Here is a 22,498-nt window from a genome sequence, read left to right as displayed (position 1 = left end):
TGCAAATCACGCATCATCATACATCATTACTCCATCAGGAGTTTGTTACTCCTTACTCAACCTTGCTCGAGAGTGCATTCTCAGGACTTTCTCTTGTTAGTGTCGATGTCCGTCTGCGTCTGGGGAAGCCGTCTGTCTGAGAGCCTGCAAACTGCTGCCATGTGATCGAGGGATTACGACGCCTACCGAGACGTGCACCTGTCACCTGTCTCTCCTGTGGCATTCCCAGCCAACACAAGCTTCCCGATGATTGTCCGGAATCACCTACACATCCTGGATCCGTGCTAGAAATCAAGAAATTACGAAAGGGGGAAAAAAATTAAATATGTTTTTTAAACAACCGCACCGTGACGGTCATTTTTTCCCTAACATTGCGACAGCTTTAAATGCTAATACTTTTTTATTTTTTTTCTCCTCGCGCCCAGCCGCAGCTCAAACAAGCCCACAGTGGGATCAATTTGTGGCGTGTTTTATGCCGGATTCTTTTTCAGCGCTGTTTATTTACCGCCGGTTTGTGTCTTCTATTAAAGCCTCGTATGAACCTCATTTAGTTCCGTGATGTACTGTAATTTTACAACAGCAAATACAACACAGCGTAAGAGGGAAAATGGCCTGGAATAATGGGCTCGTATTAAATATTTGCCAAACCACCCAGAGAAGGGAGAGCGAGAAAGAAGGAAAAATAAGAGTCAACATGTCCACTTGTCAAGCACATATGTTTGTTTGGAGGCTTTGTGCAGCTGCAGTGCGTAGCCGTGTGGGACTCATCCTTCCTTTCATGACTTCCTATTATTCCTCCTCGCCCCGACCGCTGCGGCGTATAATCCCATACTGCAGCGGCTTGTGAGCAAACAGAGCAGACAAAGACGCAGCTGTCCGTGTGTCCCCATACACCTTGCGGGCACCTTATGTATACGAGGAGTCGTAGGCGTCGTTTTAAAAAAAAATTAACTTGTAAAAAACACCAGAACAAGGAATAGAAGGAGGCGGGATCAGTTCAGAGAATGAAATAAAATAAAATAACTGGATGCTACACTTTCTATTTCTGGAACAGGAAAAAAAAAATTACAAGGGAAGCAGAATTATTTAAAGCCCTCCCCTCCTGAGGCTCGCCTTTGTCTCTCCGGCAGCACCTTGGTAGCCTTCTGGCCTTTGATGAGGCTCTTGAGGCAGGTCGACCCAGATAAAGTAAAAGACCGTATGCATTCGAGATCCAACATTAAATGTTTCTTCGGCCATTTTTAATTTTTTTCTAACGTTTCGCTCCTTTAACCCATCCCCCCCCCCCCCCCCCCCCCCCCCCCCTGTTTAAAATTACAAGTTACGTTCCAAAAAAAGTGTCATGTAAATGCTTGGCTCTGTTCGCTTCTTCTCTCACTTAATCATCAAAAGAAGTTAAAATGCCAGGAGACATAATGAGGTTGAATAGTGACAGAGCTTGCGAGGCTATTTTCTTCCTCCTCCTCCTCCTCCTCATCCTCCTTGTGTTCATCCTCCTCCTCCTCCTCCTCCATTTTCTCTCTGCTTTTCCTTACCAGCACAACAAAGATGCAAAACAAAGTAATTAGGTCAGTGAAAAGATCTGAAAGCTGACAAAAAAAACAAACAAAAAAAAACGAAGAAAAGCCAGTTGTGCTTATTTATTTTTGTTTTGCTTTTAATCAAATCAGATTCTTTCGCTCTTCCAATAAGACAGGAATTTGATTACTACTCCTCCGGCTACGCTCGGTATTAAAGGGTGGGAAAAAAGGCTTCTTGTAACGTTGGCAATCCTTTAATTATTCAGCGCCTGAACGACTGTCGAACACCCGGAAGCTCAGAGCGGGACCGCGGAAAGGCGTTCCTGTGATCCTGCGATACGTCATGTTCAGCTAGTAACGGATTACAGAATATTAAAGACGAAAAACGTTCAAACGTTCAGAAGAAAAAGACGGACAGCATGGATTTTTTTTAAATGATTCGTAACGATTTTCAGCAAAAATTTGGTAAGTTGAAGCTGGAAAATTTAAAAGGTGTTGCATTGTTCTTCCATTATTTTGTTTAGCATCGCTAAATGGAGAGAGCAAACACTTTCTTAATGCAAATTCTGGTATAGACTCTGTAAATGTTTTAAATGCAAATGAATAAAAATTCCACTCGATGTCACAAACAAAGCTCACAAACAGAGAAATAAACCTTGGAGTTGCCCAAGATTACTTTTCAGTCATTTGTTAGCTTTAACGCATTAAATGACTTTATTCTACAGAGGTGTAACCTGACATTGAAATAGGTGGAGTTTGGCTCCTGGCTCCTGCAGTATTGGGACTTTTGGCGCTAATTGATAGCGCTATATATATATATATTTAAATAGTGATTTTTGTTCGTTTGTTTGTTTGTTTGGGAAATGAGCTGCCACTGACGTCTGGGCAACTGTCTGCAGTAGAAAGCTTGTCTGATTGACGACATGGACACAAAGTTAATTTTCCGATCTTTCGTCCATCATTCTCCGTTTCTAACAGCGGCACTGAAGGATGCTTTCGCTCTCTTCGTAGACGTAGCTGCGTGTTTGTTTTTTTTGTTACATTTTCATCATTTATAAGATGACGTATATGATGAACACATTTAAGTACACTCCACTCACCCTGGGCTGAGAAAGGGCTGATGCAACAATACTGTATCATCGGAAAATGATATTCATCCTTAACAGCATGAAAAACATCACTCGTGACAAAGTATATCTTCCGGAAAGCACTAATGCCTTTGGAATCAGACTCTAATGTCTCAACATGACTGCATGCCTCTAATTACACTCCACAAAGCAAAAAAAAAAAAAAAAAAATGCTTCCTTAAGGGCTGGGTTAAAGATCTGCGCATAAAATCTTGCTCAAATGGATATATAGCATTTTGTCAGCCTTTGGGAAACGACTTCATAATGACTTTGTGCATTACAATGAATGGAAAGCGTGATGCGCTCGGAATGATCACATGAGATTCGGAAAACAGGGGCTTCTGAAAAAAACCCAAAGCAAGCCATAACTGGCACAAAACAAGATGGAAACATCGTATATTTGCATGTATACTGAACCACAGTGCTGTGAGTTCTGATTGGTCAGAAGGTGTAGATTCATTTTCTGTCAAAGTGCCTCTGATAATTATATAAACTTTCAAATTACATCCTAACCCTAACCCTAACCCTATGCTCTTAGTGTCTGTTACAGCAAAAGTCTATGCTGTCATTTATAGCATTTTGCTAAGAATCACTATAAATTCACTACACATAGTCATAAAGCAAGATCGTTGCTCTCTAGGGTGTGTCCGAGTGACTTATAGTTATTTGTAGCTACCAATGACTAAACGGTAAGGGGCTACGGAAACCCAGGAAGAGCTACAGCAAGTCTGGGGCAAATAGGAACTAAACAGGAATACCTAGTGAAAGCAGAGCCTGTTGTAGCCATGGCGACCATTCTGAGCTATTTGTAAGTTGGAACTGGGCAATATGGAAGGAGTCTTCAGTGTAACTTGTGGAAGGAGTCTTTCATGTCAGTTTTGTAAGGAATCTCCAGTATTACTTATAGAAGAAGTCTCCAGTGTCAGATATTTAAGGGGTCGCTACGTTCAGTTGTGGAATAAGTCTTTGGACTTAATGATGGAAAAGGTCCTCAGGATAAGCTTTTGAAGGAATATTCAGTGTCAATTATGGAAGCAGTCTTAAGTGTAAGTTTTGAACCTGGTGACAGTTATGGAAGGAATCTCCCAAGGCATTTCTGAAAGGAGTCTCCAGTGTCAGTCCTGGAAAAATTCTCTATTGCCAATTATGGTAGCCATGAAAGGAGTCTCCAGGGTCAGTTACTGAATTAGTCTCCAAGGTAAGCCATGGAAGCAGTCCCTGGTGTGAGTTAAGGAAGGAGTCTATATTATCAGCTATGTGTCAGGGTCAGTCATGGAAGGAGTCTCTAGGGAAAGGCATGGAAGGAGTCTCTTGTGTCAATTATAATAGGAGTCTCCATTATCAGTTATGGAAATGAATCTCCATTATCAGTTATGGAAGGAGTCACCAGGATAAGCCATGGAAGGAGCCTCTAGCGCAAGCCATGGAAGGAGTCTCCAGGGTAAGCTATAGAAGAAATGTCCAGGGTAAGTTATGGAAGGAGTTTCCAGAGTCAGTTATGTAAGGAGTCTCCAGGGTCAGTTATGGAAGGAGTCTCTAACGTAAGCTGTGAAAGGCGTCTCCATGATAAGCTGTGGAAGGAGACTTCAGGATCAGTTACGGTAGAAACCTCCAGGGTACATCATAGAAGGAGGCTATAAGGTTGTCATGGAAGAAATCTCCATGGTAAGATGTGGAAGAAGTCTCCAGGGTAAGTCATGGAAGAAGTCTCTAGAGTCAGACATGGAAGGAGTCTCCACGGTAAGATGTGGAAGATGTCTCCAGGGTCAGTCATGGAAATAGTCCCTGGTGTAAGTTATGGAAGGAGTCTACATTATTTGCTATCGGTCAGGGTCAGTAAGGGAAGGAGCCTCCAGTGCCAGTTAGGAAAGGAGTGTCGTACATGGAAGCAATCGATGAGAACTTCTCATAAACACCACCACAATTTGTTTACAGATGAACGAGCTTTCCTTGCGGTACTCCCTCAAAACTTAACACAAAGTCCATTTACAATGTTTTTGACGAGCGCTAATGAGACAACGCTACTCTAAACCTCACTACAGATTTTCTGAACCTTTCTCTTGTAAAGATTCAAAGAATTGATGCAGACATTTCGAGTCCTGGGCTCCAGAGGGTTCCTTTGGTTGGGTGTGTTTTTTTCCCCTACTCACTTTGTTCTCAATGGGGTTCTTTCTAATGAGCTGCTTGCTGGCTGGAGCAAGGTGGGTTTTTTTTTCATGGAAAACAGTTAAGGCAGCTTTAATCTACCACTGAAAGACGGTCCTCGTGCCGTTTCGTCCCACACTGAGCGAACCGCGCAGAAGAGGAGCGAGATCCGCGCTGGACAGGGGTTACGATCTGACATTGTCGCAAGCTGACACTTCTTCATTCAGATGTGTTAAACACAGAGGAGCCCATCTCTCAGCGGTGCTGTAATTACTCCGGGACGGGCGGAACACACACACACACACACACACACACACACACACATACACACACACGGTAAAGGCGTCAGCTCTGCATCTGTGTCATCCCTCTCGCTTTCACATTTGTCAAAGTAAAAACGATGCTCCGGTCGTACAACTAATCATCAAGACTGCAGTGGAGTGCAAAAGTTTGCACGCCCCCAGATATGCGTTTCCATTAAATTCTCGAGTCTGATATATCAGACTTGGTCAGAATATCGGTGTTGGGATTTCATAACAGGTTTGCATTAATGCAATAGTTCTAAGACTTAATTGTTTTTATAGCAACAAATTTATAATTTATGTAGACTTTTTTTTAAATATGCCCAATAAAACAATGTTATTTTTACACCCTGATTACATCTACATCATTTTAAAAGCATTACATCGTTTACAAACAAACAAAAACATCATAAAGTCCCAGGTAATTTTAAATGCACTGTCACTCGTTCACACGCAGTGTTTTTTTTCTGCGGAAAACAATAAAAAAATAAATAAATAAATATACAAACAAACTCTGTTTTGTGAAATGAGAAACGGCAATGCGGTGCCAAATAGTGCAACAGCTGCAAAAGCAAACAAACATTATTACGAATGCCAGAGACTAATCACTCATGCGTGCACGCACACACACACACAGAAACACATGAGCCCGGCGAGGCCTAACAGATGGTCTACGCCCCCGTTTCCATCCATATATCACCTTTCTCTCACTTGCGCTCTCTCACACTTTCTCTCTTTAAACCAATCGTTAAGGCACAAACACACACCACACCACACAAACACACACCACACCACACAAACCCACACACGCGAGTCTCTCCTGTTTGCAATCAAACAATAACCGGGCCGTATTGAGCACGTGCAAACATCGTGGACAAAAGCCGGCGTCCTTTCGGGTCCCTGGGCTCGGCGCGTGTCTCTCACTGCTTGCTGAAGGTTACGGAGGCTCATCATCTCCTGATGACACGAAAACTATCGCTCATTTCATCGACTGCTGCGGTCCGCGGTGCCCTGTACGTCGTGCGCTCAAATTAAACAATACACGCCTTACACAAACACACGCGGCTAACCTTGCCTGCAGGAGTGTCCCTAAAGGACGTTGACAAATTCCTTCCCTGTGACGCTGTTTTTAGTCTAAAGGACGTCTCCAGTTAAACTTACTGTAAAAAGGCTGGTTTAAACTTTTCTCTAAGTTTCTGCTCTAATACTTTTTTACCCCACGATTTTCATTACATGCTTCATTTGCATACCGTGACCTGATTGGCTCATTTTTTAATTTAATTTAACTTTAAAGTGTTCAGAATTAAAAAAAATATATATATTTTGATTATTATACTCATTGGTTCATATATTTTATGACACTTTAATGTTTAATGATCAGTAAATCAAAACTCTGTTATTGTCCATTTGTTTTTGTTGTTGTTTTTTAATACAATTTAATTAAATCCTATTTATATAGCGGTTTTAATAACGGTCATCGTCACAGCATCAAAAGAAAGTTATGGGAATTCGTGTGAAGTGTGTGTGTGAAAATTTATTCTGTATAAATCCGAATAATCAGTTTGTTTTTGTTGTCATTATTATTATTATTTTTGAACTCATGTACACCTGGAAGCTTTCTACCTTTTTTTTCCCTGATTTGCATACAGGAACATGATTGGCTCTGGCATTTTATGACACAATAACACTCCATTATGGAATGTTTCAACTTATTAACAGTGTTGGGGGCGTTACTTTTTAATGTAACTAATTACATCACAGATTACTGTCTTTAAAAACTAATCAGTTACATTACAGCGATACTTTTTGATAAAAGTAACTAATTCGAGTACTTTTCCGTTGTAAAAAATGAAAACTCCTTTGTGATTCCTCAGGCATGTTGTTTAAGTCAAGACCTTTATAATTATTCTACCATCATCACTCAAAGTTTGGCCCATAATCCAAACACCCCTCTCTCACCTACGCGGTTTCGCCGCGAGTTTTGTCGCTGTGATTAGGTTTCCATCTTTCCGCACATCGGTCCCCATATAATTAAACCAGTCTAAGCATTATTTTTATTTCCTAGGCTTGCTTATTTATTGAATGATCTATTTAATTATTCCTGCACGTATGTTCCAACTGTTTTATCTCAGGTTAAGTAACATTTTTCCCCTTTTAAGTTGCAAAATTTATAAAATTCATCAGAAATCTATAAAGAAAAGTGAATCGATTATATTTTGTTTAATATATTTAAAAAAATTATATATGTTTTGCATTTCAAGTGGTAAATTGTTGCAGTTCCGCTATAATCCTACAGGTGGTGCACTCTAAACTATTCACACATTGTGAGTGTCCTGTGTGGTGGGAGCAAATTGTTTGCTAACTTTGTTCAAAATTGTGACAACATATATATAAAAAAGCAATAATATATAATTTTTTTCTTTTATATGTATTTCTGTAATCAGAACAGAGATACGAATCAAATCGGCACAGAGGTATCGTAATAATATCGTATTGTGCGTTCCCCGTCACTACAGTTTATATTTTTAGGTCATATTAAACGTCCTCGGCGCTCGGTGAGGGTTTTGTATTTTCACAAAATTTCGCCTATTTCCATATTCGCTGTTCTTGTAACTTCTCTTTGTTCACAAACATAAAAGGAATCAGGATTCAGCTCAGGTTTAACTCGTGCGTCCTCACATTTCATCCATACCGCCTTGCAGGGGGCGCGAATAAATAACAACACAGCTGTGTTTGCAAACACACACACACACACAAACGTGCGCTCTCCAGCCGAGGCGACGTGAAACGTACAATTCAACGATTTTAATCATCTCCAATTCCTCGTCCTGACTGCGTTCTGAAAGTCGTCTTTTCTGAAACTCCAACAGCTCATTTATTCATTTTTCTTCTTCTTTTTTCCTTTTTTTAAATAATAATTTTGAAGCAAAAACACTTTATATATTTATATATATACAACATAAAAAAACTTATATTTTATACGTTCCGGTTCATGAAGGTGAAAAGAGAAAGAAATGCAGTGTGAAGGAGGAAGCGAAGAATTCTGGGTAGTGAGGCTGCGGCTCTGATAAACGAGAAACGCGGAGCAGATGTAATGGAGGAGAAGCGGAGAGGGAGAGAGCGACTCCGCCGAGTCAGCACAGATGGGAACAGACGAGAAAAAGATGGAGAGCGACGAAAAGGAGGAGGTGGGGGGGGGGGGAGAAAGTGTGAGGAAGAAGGAAAAGGAGGATAGACGGACTAAAGATGAGACGGATGAGGGGACAAGGTGAGAGAGGAAAAGAGAAAGAGACACGGGGTGGTGACAGAGGACGAGAATGGAAGTAAGAGTCAAAAGAGAGAGAGAGAGTGAATATGGGAAGAAGGAAGAAGTAAGGTACAGATTAGAAGGAGAAAAGATAGACAGAATAGGATGAGGAGGATAAGTAAGAAAGTGAAAGAAAGTAAGAAGGAGAAGGTGGTGACAATAAAGGACAAAAAAAGGTATCTGGATGGAGCGAGTTAGAAAAGGATGAGAGAGAGGAAGAAAGGCTGAGAGACATATGAGAAAGAGAAGAGAAAAGAAAAAGAAAATGCCAGAAAAAAGGAATAGATAGAGAGAGGTACTGTGGCAGATAAGAAAGCAGAACAGAGAGATGAGAAGCAAAAGACGAAGGAGAAACATAAATAAAAGGAAGAGTAGAGGAGCGATGATGGATTAGAGGAAGAGAAAAAAAGAAGAATATTTTTTAAAATAAAGAATAACAAAAGAAAGAAAATATGAAAGGAAGGATAGAAAAAAGAAAGACAGATGGAAAAGGATTAAAGGAAGGAGAGAGTGATGGGAGGAGATGGCAGGAGGAAAAGAGGATTAGAAGAAATGGCTAAAAGAGAGACAGAGAGATTGAAAAGAGGAATAGATAATAGAAGTGAAAATAAGGGAGAGTTGGAAGACACCAGGAAGACGGAACAGGAGAGACAGCACGGTGGAAGAGAAAAAGACGAAAGAGAGGATGAAAAATGAGGAAAAGATGTGGAAAAAGAAGACGAATAGAAGAGAGAGTGAGGGAGAGACGAAAAAAAAGACAGAAAACGACAAAAAGAGAGGCACGGCACACACACACACACACACACACACACACAGCAGGAAAGTGGAGCGATACAAACGGCTGAATGAGCGAGTGAGAATGAGAGCGGCGCTGAACGACAGAAGGCCAGAGAGGAACAGATTGATTTCGCTCAGGGAGGCCTGGCCACGCCCCCACACTCCCACTCAGGGTCATGCAGAGGTCACAGGGCTGCAGGGACGAAGGGGTCACCTGAGGTCAGTTCGAACTCCGCTTGATGTCGTTACATCCTGCGGCCGTGAACCCGGAACGCTCAAGTTCATCCAGAACTCGGACAAACTTATCGACCAATCGCAGGCAGCCAGGGTCAGGTGATCACCCTGAGAGACACGCCCCCAGGATCTGAGTTCTATTTCAACAGTCAATGAGAGGAAATATTGGTGGGTATACGAGGGAAACAAAGTATGACCATACACACACACACACACACACACACACACACACACACACACACAAAGCCCTTTTAATGCTTTTGATCCCGCGGACACCAGGTGTGTGTGCACAGGTGGGCGTGTCAGGAATCGCACAAATGTACAACTCAAGAGTTGAACCGAATAAACAATATATTTACGCACACAAACACATTCTCTCTGCGGCCACTTTATTAGGAAAACCTTCACATTCATACAATTCGTCAATCAGCCAATCACGCGGCAGCAGGTTAATGCTTGAGCTGAACATCGCGCTGGTACGCTGGTCTGGGGAACCCACGCTCTGCCCAGACCACACCTCAGCCCAGAGTCCGATTATAAAAAAAAGGTCTAAAGCATCAGATTCCTGTTGCTGTCTGCCGCAGGTTTGCTTTCCTGAAAAGAAATAAAACACGGCAGACGCTTCTATCCCACCCACACTGAATATCTGCGCAGGTCAGGGTTAAGGGCCGGACGTCCCTGAAAACGGCTCCAAAGTGCAGAGCTCCTGCTGCCATAACGCTGATAAATTATTAATGAAAGCACCACTGCATTAAAAAAAAAAAGGAAAAAAAAAAATCACTGGAGCATGGTGCAGAGTGAGGACGCCCACACGGCCATCGCTCTACTGTAAATGCAAATGCATGTGACGGTGCATGTGCAGCGGCGGCTGGATGCGCACGATGCGTTCTCCGTGTCTTACAGCTCGACTATAAATAGCCCCGAAGACCCAGATTCCTCAGTTCACACAAAAAAGCCGTCTCTCTCTCTCTCTCTCTCTCTCTCTCTGTCTCTCTCACATGGACTACAAGCTTCAGCGTGGAGGAATAAACTACATGCAGCACTGAGTAAGGCATCTTACAACGGCCTGCAAAGGGTCTAAATAAATCATTTTGAATTGTGAATAAATAAATGCACCTGTACCTATTGCACACTGGTGTCATTTCGACTGGCTGGCACAAAGTTAATCTGCGATGCAGGAAGATATTGCACGCACACACGCGCACACGCCCACGTGGCCCAGTGTGCGATCTGACATTATGATCGATATGACAGATTCACCTCTGATTTGATAAATCCTCTCGAATTCTCGTCATAAGGAGAAAATTAAAACGGATGAAGTGCGAGATGAAATATGGCAGCGAGTTACGCCGCGTGATGATGAAAAAAGTGTCCCAGTGCAGAATTAACGCCAAACGAACACAATGACACTCAGTGTCCAATTAACATCTGGAGCACGGAGCAGAATTAACCCCTTATACTGCTGCGGTAACTTCTATACCAGAATTAACCCCTTACACTTCTAAATTAACTTCTACATTATAAAATCAGCGCCTGACACTTCTAAATTAACTACTATAACACAAAATTAAGAAATGGAATGAACCTCAAACACTGCTGAGTTAAATGCTTTAATATACAATTGATCCCTACAATAAAAGGACGAACACACTGACCTCTGAACTGACTGACATAGCATGGAAATTCTTCCTCTTAATAATAATAATAATAATAATAATAATACAAATATTAACATAAAAAATTCTTCATTTCTGTAATACAGAATTAACTGATTTCATTTAGTATTTAACACTTACAGTATTCATACACAAACACACACACACACACACACACACATTGGATTAAATGTTACACATGAGTGCTGCTGAACAGACACATGCACCGTTGGAACAACATTTTCTTCGCTTAAATTTCACGTGCACAGGGAGCTGTGCAAAAATTTGTGCACCATTAGAATAAAAATGTGCTCTTCAAAGGCTGAGAGCTGTAGAAACTGAGCGCCACACGCATGTGCACGAAGAGACTAGCTAACACACAAACAAGTAAACAAACAAACAAACAAATAAATAAATAAATACGTACATAAAAGAGGCATGCGCGCATGCGTTGGAGAAGTGCGCGCACAGACAAAGCATAGTAACATGAAACAGCGCAGTACATACAGTCCTGTATTAAACCGACCCACCCATCTCGGAACCTCTGGAGGCCAACTAGGGACCGATGATCATAACCACTGTTTTTATTTAGCTTTACAACCGTGGTAGGCCAACATTCACACACACACACACACACACACACACACACACACACACACACACACACACACACTATGGGCAATTTACTTGTGAACGCCAGTTACATTAATAATTTGCATTTCTTTTCAGATTATTAATGTAATAATACATAATAATAATTTGGAGTGTGGGAGGAAACCAGAGTACCCAGAGGAAACACACTGAGGACACCAAGCAAACTTCACACACACACACACACACACACACACACACACTGAGGTGTGGACTGAGGGACATTATACAAATCAATCAATTAATATAATAAATAAATACAATTAAAAAAAAGAGTGCATCACGTGACGAAAGGTCTCACGTGTCTATCAGCGAATAGCAGCATCATATTTATAAAACACACACACACACACACACACACACATTGAGTATTGTATACCCTCCTTTTATATTTGCAGCTAACACACACACACACACACACACACACGTCTCCGCTCACCTGCTGCAGGTAGACGAACGTCACGGCGCACGAGGAGGACAGATGTGGTCGCGCGCCCACATCAGCCAGGGACACGCACGGAGCGCCCGGGAGCGGGTGCAGCATCTCGCGCTCCTTCTGCTTCAGCTCGTGCGTCTGTCCCGCAGGGCTGCTCCGGCAAGGATCTCGTTCTCTCTCACACACTCACACACACACACACACACGGTAGCCGGAACAGCGCGCGTAAAAAGTGCCTCGTCCTGCGCGCTCTCTCGAGGAACGGATGCTCTCTCTCTCACACACACACACACACACACACACAAAGCACCGCGCGGGATTTATTTTAGAGATATAAATATAAGAAATATATAAATATATACTAAATATAATAATAATTGTTATAATAAAATAACTCAATAACTAAATGGATCGATGTGGTTAAACGGAGGAGGATTAAAGCGCAGCTCCGCTCGGACTGCCGGAGACGCCGCGTCTGTTTGACCGAATTATTATTTCTTATTTCGCTCGGAGGAGGAGGAGCGACAAGGGGGTGGATGAAGAGGAGGAGGGTGTGTGTGTGTGTGTGTGTGTGTGTGGTGGGTGTGGAATCCCAAAACATGCACACGCACACACGCACGCATGCACGCGCGGTCATGATGTATTTCACGTGTTCGGTTTAATAAATAAACACGTGCAGTGAAATAAATAGCACGCAGCATATAGATAATAAGGTACAAAGGTCAGGTCCTGCAAAAAAAAAAAAAAAATATATATATATATATATATATATATATATATATATATATATATATAGAACGCCTTTAGTGAATAAACCATCTTTTTTCCGTCTATTAATAAAAGGAAAGTGACAATTAAAGGAGTTCCTGGGAGGCCGGCGTGAATAAAGCAGAAGGTCTGATCCTGACTCCAGCGTCCTGTAGTGAGAAACCTTTCTACCACTAGCACTAGTGAGATGCTAGGACAAGTGCAGGGGTTTATAGAGAGAAACTAGCGTTAGTACACGTCATTGACAGTTAAACAGTTAAAATGTTAAAGCTAAAAATAATCTGATGATCTTTAATGTAATCAGTGATATTATTATTATTATTATTATTATTATTATTTGAGGTTGAAGCCCACGTACATGTCTGTGTGTCTCTCTGTACAGCAGAACTCTCTGTCTAACTTATTAATACAAAGAAATCCCATTCTGTAAGGTTGAGTATCTTACGCCTTGTTTACACTAAGTTGTCCTTCTTTGGTGCTCAGACAAATACACTCCCTGTTCGGTAATCGGAGAGTGAATCACAGATGAGAAATGGGAAAAGTAGATAAAAGGATAAAGATGAAGTTTTGTCTTAAAACCACTCCAGCGTGTTAAAATTCACTTATACCACTTCAGCGCTGTTATTTCAGCCAAAGTGAAAATATGAACTAATCCCAGTAAAAATATTTAGTTTAGCTTTTCTAATTAATATCTATTGGTGCAGGTGTTACGCTGCAGGTTTACACTGTGTGAACTTGCGGCTTATAATCAGGCACAAAAGACCACATAAAAGTGACAATTAAAGGAGTTCCTGGGAGGCCAGCGTGAAGCTTCTGACATGAAGCAGGCAGTCTGATCATTGCTCCTGCGTACTGAGAAACCTTTCCACCACAAGCACTAGTGAAACCCAGGGATATGGGCAGGGGATTATATTGAGAAATAAATCGAAACTGTGTTTCTGCACCAATCAAAAGTCCCGCTTTGACTTGAACGCCCCTCGGACAACAAATAAAGTGAACTGTATTGTCCAGACCAGGTCTAATCAGGACCCAGGGCCAATTTTTTATTTTATTTTTTTATGCTTTCCCTGGCAAGAAAGAATCATCCTAATGATGCAACATGTACACAGAAATTACTCTGCAAGCCAGGAATCATAAATAACACTAGCTTACCATCATTTTGCTCCAGGCTACACATGTAGTCCCTGTGTACTATAAAAAAAACAACTATATATATAAATACACAGCACATTTCATCAGCTGGAGGTGTGTTTCTCAGTCCGGCGCCCTGACGAGCATGACACATTGCGGTGTCTCGCAGCTCCGACGCCGATTTTAACCCTGCGCAGGATTCCTAAACGAGCTAACGAGACGCATTAGGCGAGAAAATATCACAAGAGCGAGGGTTATCGGAAAGTAATCAACAAAGACGTGGTGCGATGAAGTGCAGGCACGATTCTTGAAGTTCACCAGCCAGCCAAAAAGACGACAGGGAAAGCTCAAAGTGTGAAATAAATGCTTAAACAACACACTGACACTGGAGACTCCTTCCAAAATAAAAACAAGGTTGTTCCTCTAACGAGACCATTTGTTTTAACATCTGCTCATTTAAATCTTTCCCATATAGGTGATTACACGCTGTTTATTATGCTTACGTTGATTGTATGCATTTTCCTGCCACAGCTTTTGTTAGGGTTGGGGTTCCACATACTGGCCAATCAGAATGCAGCATTTGAGATGCTCGTTTCCCAGATCGTAAATGTTGTAAAAGTCATAAATAAAACATTTCGTTATATGTCGAACAGTGTCGAACAGAAATCATCAAACAATAGAGAGTAAAAAATAAATAAATGAAAACTTGTAATCGTTCATCTTAAATCCTTCGTACAGTTTATTAATTAATGCATTAGACACCAGCAAAAATCACCCATCAACCATCTCAGTGGCGTAGCTTGAAATGGCAAGGAATTTGCGGCGTTATGGCAAACGTTCCCTGCTCTCATTTTTAATGTGTTCATGCAGCGATGCACTTTTTTCCTCTCTCCTTCTTTTTTTTCTTCCTGGACCGAGGGAACGTCTTGTTTGTCTCCTCGCGTGTTTTCCCTTCATGCCTCTGAGTGCAAAACAGAAATCCTGACCACTGACCCATGTGCATGGACTGTCATCTGTGCTATCGTATACTGTATGCACATGCATATATGTGTGTGTGTGTGTGTGTGTGTGTGCCCGCACACCATGTTCCCTTCCCTACAGTGATGAAGCATGGCTATCCTGCGCAGTGCATCTGTTCTCCTTGTTTTTTTGCTGAATAAGAGCAGGTTTTTTTGGGGTTGTTGCATGCTCAGTCTGGCTGTTTTAAACGTCTTGAATAATATATCATGTCGTCTGCGTGGGCCGGCGACTCTGGAAAGCGGATTGTGTCTTAGATTTTGCATGAAGCCCGCGTTGTTACTTATACACGACTGTCTTGGTGGAGTAGAAATAGCACATGGTGATGTTTTCTCCACAGCCTTCGTAATCCTTTGAGCAGAATTGAGGGGAAGAGGGGGAAAAATCATAATAGGAAAATACGAATCTCATACAGTACAATAGCCCGTGTTGGTGTGTTTTAACAAGTAAAAAACAACATTGATGATTATCCTTTTAATCCTGCAAAACATATTACTCTATTTAATCCCCGGCTACACTAATGTACTCATCCCAGTGTTGCACTAGTGCTTGGACACCATCAAGGTAGAAAGTTTTCTCAGGACACCGGAGTCATGATCAGACTGCCTGATTCATCTCTGACACGCCGGCCTCCAAGGAACTCCTTGTGGAAATGTTCTGGAGCGAGATGAGAACTGAACGGCGGATGTGGCAATAACTTCCAGTCGTGTTCCTGTAATGTGTGTACAGTTCACACAGACTGAAACATCTCTTTCGTAAAAGTTCATAAAAAATTATCATTTGATTTTCAAAGATCACTCTCTGAATGTTCAGGGAACGCCTGCAGTGGACTCTGAGACGTACGGCCTTTTTTTAAAACGTTTGCACCGTTAACATGTTTCACTGTGACTAAGAGTCTCGTCGCCAGATGATGCCTAAAGTCTTTACAAGAAAAGTCCTGGTTTGATTAAGCGCGCCTTTTATAAACAGCATGTTATGGCAGCTAGAAACTGTAGATTTATCACAAATCTTTTGTGTGGCGATTAATGTGTCGCCGCTCCAAAATCGATTTTTAAAATGCCTTTCCTCTGTAATCCTACAGGTGGTGCACTTTAAATCATTCATACATTTATCAAGCTTTGCTGAGTTTGTTTAGAACTGTAAATAAACGTTGAAAAAAAGAACGTTAACTCAGGATATTTTTAAAATTGTGATACTTATAGAATTGGAATACAAAATCGAATCAGCACCTAGATATCGAGCTAAGATCGTATCAGCTGGTCCCTGATGAATTTCGTTCCTATTAGAAACATTTCCTTCCAGAAAACTACTATGATTATGCGGCTGTTTTACAAATATGTTTCTATAAAGTCATATGAAAGAGCTACTATTTAAACTATTGATTGGTCTACTATTGAAACCAATCAGAACTAAGAATTTAACAGACACTACATTCCTACAACCCCATTCCTATAAAATATCCACCGCGTCTCCCTGCTCTAACAGACATTATAGCCTCACAAAGAATGCGCTAGGAACCTATTGAGTCGAATCAGTGGCGGAAAAACCACTACAGCGTCGTCCAAACATCCAAATCACACGATTACACACAAACAATTACACACAAACATTTACACACGATTGCACTGATCTCCAAACACCAAACGTACACAACACAACTCAAACGTATCACGCGGCCGCACATTCTGCTCCTGAACAAAGCCTGGTGTTATTCCCTTTTTTCTTTTTTTTCAACCCATACAAAGGGTCTTTACGTTATGAAGAATTGAAGATTATTATGGTCAAAATGTGGTCATGATTATTTTTAAAACTCCACATCAAAGTCCTTAAATGAGCTGAGATACGACTGAACGACTGAAGCGTCGCTGTTTACAGAATCATTCAAGTCAGAAATGTTCTGTCAGTCGAGCAACAGATAAACATTTTATTGTCTGTTACAGAATAAAGATTCATGAACCACAAAAAGATTTCAGGGAGAACTACAAGCGTTACACACACACACATACACACACACACACACACACATACAGACAGACATACACTACGGGCAATTTGGGAACACCACCTTGCCTACAGCATAAATCTATGGACTATAGGAAAGCAAAGCACCTGGAGAAAACCCACCTAAGGCCAATGAGAACATGCAAACCCCACACACACACAGCAAGACACACAGAGGCGGGACTCCAACTCCAACCCTGAACTGTATCAGTCCTCGACTCTATTGAACACTAACTGTATTGAGCACTAAGCCTCATATTTTCATCTAATATAACATATTCTAGACTTCATTTAACACACACAAACTCTGTCTCTCTACCGTGGACCCTTGGATTGCGAGTAACGCGGTTTGCGAGTGTTTCGCAAGACGAGCAAAGATTTTTAATAAATTTTGACTTGGAAAACGACCAAGTCTTGGTTTACGAGTACCGAGTATCATGTATCACGCATGCCCTTCTTGTTTTGACGCCGAGTGTCACATACTGTAAACACAACTGAGCCAATGTTTTTCCAACACTGGGTCTTTGCGCTCGTCTCTTACTGGTATAATCAACATCTGTGCACGCGTGTACTGTTTATTATAACACTGTCAACACACGTGTGCGTGTAAAACATATTTTATGCATCTGCAAACATATGTCTGTATGCGTGTGTGTACAGCGCGCATGTACTGTTTATTATAACGCACGTGTGCACGCGTGTAAAGCAAAAAAAAGTATCATTACAGAGGTTAAAAATCTTTTCTGTTTCTGCTCAAGGCTCAGCCTGCTCTTTGTGTCTGTGCCACTGTGCCACACACACACACACACACATACAGACCCCTCCCACTTTCGTCATCACAGACACACACACACTCTTTCTGCTCTACACAGAAACACTGCTCTGTCGCGATTCTTTTCAAAGGTAAAGTGCAGGTTAATTTGTTTTATTTTTTACTTTACAGCAGTGATTTTGTTAGTGTGTTGCTCAATCGAGTGTCATTACAGAGATTTCTTAATTATTTTTCAGATGAAACAGTGTTTCCGTTGTCTGCGCGTGCGTGTGTGAAAAAAGTGGAGGAAGGGTAACTGTGTAAGATGAAAAGGGGGAGAGGGGAGCTTACTTTAGATTTACACAGACAGACACACTGCACTTGCGCGCACAAACAGAAAAACACTTATCTATCGGGATTTATTTTTAAAGAAAAGTGCAAGTTAATTTGTTTTATTTTTACTTAATATTCTCTATTAAATATTTTTATGGGTTTTTTTGGGCTGTGGAACGAATAATTTGAGTTTTCATTATTTCTTATGGAAAATTCGATTTGGTTTATGAGTGTTTTGGAATACGAGCCCGCTTCCAGAACAAATTATATAACAAACTGTATTTATTTCTCTCTCTCCTTCCCTTTCACTCTCTCTCACTTTTAAAAAAAAATTTATTTCCATAATCTTGTACATGTTTTGTGGAAGCTGATGTCACTATGCGGGAGACCCACGGAACTTCCGGGGGTTGTGGTATGTCTGTGCATGGTGTATAAATTGTCAATGCAATTGCAATATTTCAGCCAGGAAATATTTGATGGTAAGCATGAGCTGGCTAATAATTTTGGTTAAAAGGTTTGCTATTTAACTCAGAAATGTTTAGAATTTTTTTTTTAATCACACTATATTAATTTATGTATTTACATCTGCGAATCAGGCTTTCATGGATTTATGTGATATAAATATATATATATATATATATATATATATATATATATATATATATATATATTCATCATTCTATCTTCATTATTAACTTGATAAACACACAAGCTAACTGCAGCTACACTGTTAAACATTGTTTAATGTTCTGGAAGCTTCAAGAATGATCCATCATAATTATTCTTATAGGAATTTTTCCTTTTTTTTAAGTTAGATTTTACTTAGCTTCTTTTTCAACTAGCTAATCATATATGCCATTAATTGTGCTAAGAAAGTACTTTTTAAAAGGAATGCTCAGGTTAAATTACACTGAAAATGAACCAAAAGTAGGTGAAATATCATCATTTACCCCTGATTTATATGGTTATAAATTCCTAAAAAAAAAATTTAATGGCTAATATTCCTCTTTATTTTAATTTGAGTTCATGGTGTTTTAAACTCTGTAAAAAAGATCAAAGGTTTAGCTTAAATGTAGCGTAAATCTCAACTAGCTGAGTGATGGTGCTAATTTTAGTTTTAGAAACATTATCTGCCTTTTAAAAAAGGGAGAGAAAAACCCTGAGTAGAGTGTCTGAGCAGATACACCATGGCAGTGTTCACCACATTGTCATTTAGGATCAGGATCGGTGTCGGATTGTGAGGATTTCACGAGGCCCGGGCTCCATTTCGGCATCAGCAGCACTGACAGACTAATAAGGGAGGACTGGCTGCCTCCACCCCGCATCAGGAAAGTGACAGCGGCACACCAGGTGCCTGAACATGTGGGGAAGATTGATGAAGTCTCATGGAGGTGGATTGTAGCGAGCTGCCTGAGCCGTTGTTAGTGTTGTTAGCCTGTTGGTGTTTTTTTTTCATTACGAGCCCTGGTGGTCGGCTAATGTAGAAACTAAATCAAGATGATGGGCAACATCCTGAGCAACAGGAAATGAAAATATGTGAGGCACTTTGTATGAATTGTTTTGCACTGATATATGAACAATTAAGGAATAAAACAATAGGCGTCGTTCTACTTGTTTTTATTGTAAAAGTATTGGTCATATACGCTTTTTATTTATATACAGTCAGATTTAATGTCATAGAGCGCCCATGTAATAAGTTATATTTATATTGGAACAATTACTACCTTATCAGACTCTCTTTTTTATTTCTTTAAGGTAAGAAAAATAATGAGAACTCACAATGCGTAAACGATCTGCTGTTCTTAAAGACTTATATTTTATCTTATTATACATCTGAGCAGTTGAAGGTTAAGGGCCTCGCTCAAGGGCCCAACAGCAGCGATGTTGTACTGAGGTTTGAACTTGGGAACTTCTGATCAGTAGTCCAATACCTCAGTTACATTCTAACCTAGTCCTGCCCCATAACCTCTGACTTAACGTCTAACTGGTTCTGGTAATGGAGACTCCTTCCTTACAAGTTATTGATAAACTACTCATAACAAGTGAATGCCAATATATCATACAACACTTGTGCAAATATTTTAAAAGTCACATATTTTACATGAACACAGGTCTCAAAGCTTCCACGAAGTGTGTGTTAACGCCTCAACTGAAATACCCATCAGATAATGCATTTTTTGTATCCTAAAATCCCTCTGTTCCTCTTCCAAAAGCTCTGTTTCAGCATCTATCTTAATGAACTGCCTAGCCCCGCCCACCAGCAGAGCTGAACAACGAGCCAAGGGAGAGGAGATTATTATATGACGCCACAGTAGGGACAAGATCTTCAGTAATTCGCAGGTTTTAGCCCAGACCAGTACAAAAATGAAACATAGGTTAAAAAAAAAATGATCACATTTTCGTTTGCATACATATACTGGATGGAATTTTTTTTTCTTTCTTTTAGGCGCAATGCTAGTACAGCTAATAACGAACAAGCTAGCATGTGAATCCACAATGGCGCTTCAAATATTTCTGCTTTGGAGGTCTTTCAATATTGAGTTGCTAAGGTTTACATCACCTGCATTGTGTGTTCGCTCGAAGCCCATTAGAAGGAAAAAGAAAATAAACCAAAGAGCGCGCCATTCTGCAGGGTGATAAAATTGACCATTATGATGACAGCTACAGCCGCTGCAAAGCTTCACACCTTGCATTCGCACGTACAGTATGCCATAATATCATATCACATATCAGATCATGTTGTAATTGTCTATAAATAGAATCAGTTTGTGATACAATATTGTGCGCGTGTGACGCAAACATGCAGCCTCACAGGAAAACAAACCTGCCAGCGACAAACCCATGCTGCGTTCGTTCGAACATGCGCGGTGTGCGGCCAAATCATGCTGCCTTACCAAAAAATGCTACCATAGCGGGAATCGATAGATTCCCACTACCGTATCAAAAATAATAAATGTACTGTAACAGTACAATAATACTACTAATATTAATAATAATTTAATTTCTGGGTAGTAATAAATATTTTTTTTACGGTGCAAATAACAAAAATGTCTCATTTTATCCAAGATACATGAAATATATGTAAAAATAAACACCATAATAGGTCTAAAAACACTTAAAAATGTACATATCGTACCTTTAATATGAATTGGAAATTAGATCCATTCAAAATAGATGCTGCAGTTTCTGTTCTTAATATTCTTAATATGTTTCTTGGGGGAAGAATACCTCAAACTTTACCCTCCCTAGCTGCTGGTGTCTTAAGTGTGCATTTCTGATCCATAAAGCTGAACAGGACGTGTTAGAAATTATAACATTAATAATAATAATAATTTAATTGGACTTTACAGACCCTTTAACGCAGTTATATAAACTTAATGATGCATTAAAAGATACACCATTATGACAAAACCATCCCAAACCAAGATGGAAATTCTGGAAATTTCCATGCAGTAGAATCAGCACCGCGGGTTGGGTTTGAGAGTGATCAAAGTGATCCTGACAGTCTGTGATCCTCACTGGTGTTTCTGCTTACCATCAAATATTTCTGGATTTGATTGGAAAGGCTAATCAGATTATTCTAGTACGCTCTTTAAAAAAAAAGAAAGAAAAAGTGTTATATATTTATTTGCACACAAATAAGTCAGTTTACATGACAGTAATTACGGAAACAGATGGGAGCTCAAAAACGCGCCACTGCAGAGACACCGGGCTCGATGACTGCACCGGGGACGACTGGGGGGCCGGCGAGAGGGGGTGGGAGCCCAGATTGCGCAGCAGCTGAGACTGCCTTTCATTAGTGTGTGGTTGTGTGTGTGTGTGTGTACGTTCAGAAATGCAGAGTCGTTTGTTATAGCGCGCTTTGCCGTCGCGCGCTACAGGGCCTGCAAATTGATTGCCGGGTGGGACGAGTCGCACGATCCTAAGCACCTCCGCGCATCTGGCTCACAGGAAAGAGGAAACGAACGGGGGGAAAATAAATATATAAGCAAACAAATAAATAAATAAATAAAGACGCTTTCTGCTTGTCCACCCCCAGCTTTTTAGGCTGACAGCGCCTGCTGATCTGCGCTCCTGTCGATGCAATAAGACGCCGCTGTCCTTTTAATTGGTGACAAAAACAATCCGCGGCGCAGTTAATCGGCTCGGTGGAAACGCGCCAAAAAACAATCAGCGCTCTTCCCCTCTTTCTTTATTTCATTTCTTTCTGAAACAAAAGCGGCACGGACACAGGGAGGTTCGGGTCAGCGGTGAGGGAGCTAATTGGAAGGCCGCGGGAGCGCACGTCATAACAAGTATGTGATGTGTTTGCGACTAATTAATCGCACAATCCGCAAATTGTG

At 40.8% G+C, this 22,498-nt stretch overlaps 1 protein-coding gene across 6 annotated transcripts in view; it reads right to left on the bottom strand.

Annotated features, from left to right (window-relative positions):
• Positions 1–22,498, bottom strand: part of rbfox1 (RNA binding fox-1 homolog 1) — a 283,330-nt gene that overhangs the window by 117,331 nt on the left and 143,501 nt on the right. Inside the window, exon 1 of one of the 6 annotated variants that reach the window (XM_053514710.1) lies at positions 12,158–12,324. The exons of 2 other annotated variants lie outside the window; for them this stretch is intronic. In XM_053514710.1, coding sequence (XP_053370685.1) covers positions 12,158–12,262 — 105 coding nt within the window. In that variant the 5' untranslated portion in view covers positions 12,263–12,324. Of the gene's footprint in view, positions 1–12,157; positions 12,325–22,498 lie in introns of those variants that run through there. 3 more of the 6 variants (XM_053514708.1, XM_053514713.1, XM_053514707.1) reach the window with 3 other exon arrangements.

Source organism: Clarias gariepinus, chromosome 16 (genome assembly GCF_024256425.1).
Source record: "Clarias gariepinus isolate MV-2021 ecotype Netherlands chromosome 16, CGAR_prim_01v2, whole genome shotgun sequence".
NCBI classification, from domain to species: domain Eukaryota; kingdom Metazoa; phylum Chordata; class Actinopteri; order Siluriformes; family Clariidae; genus Clarias; species Clarias gariepinus.
This window is presented reverse-complemented; position numbering and strand designations above follow the sequence as displayed.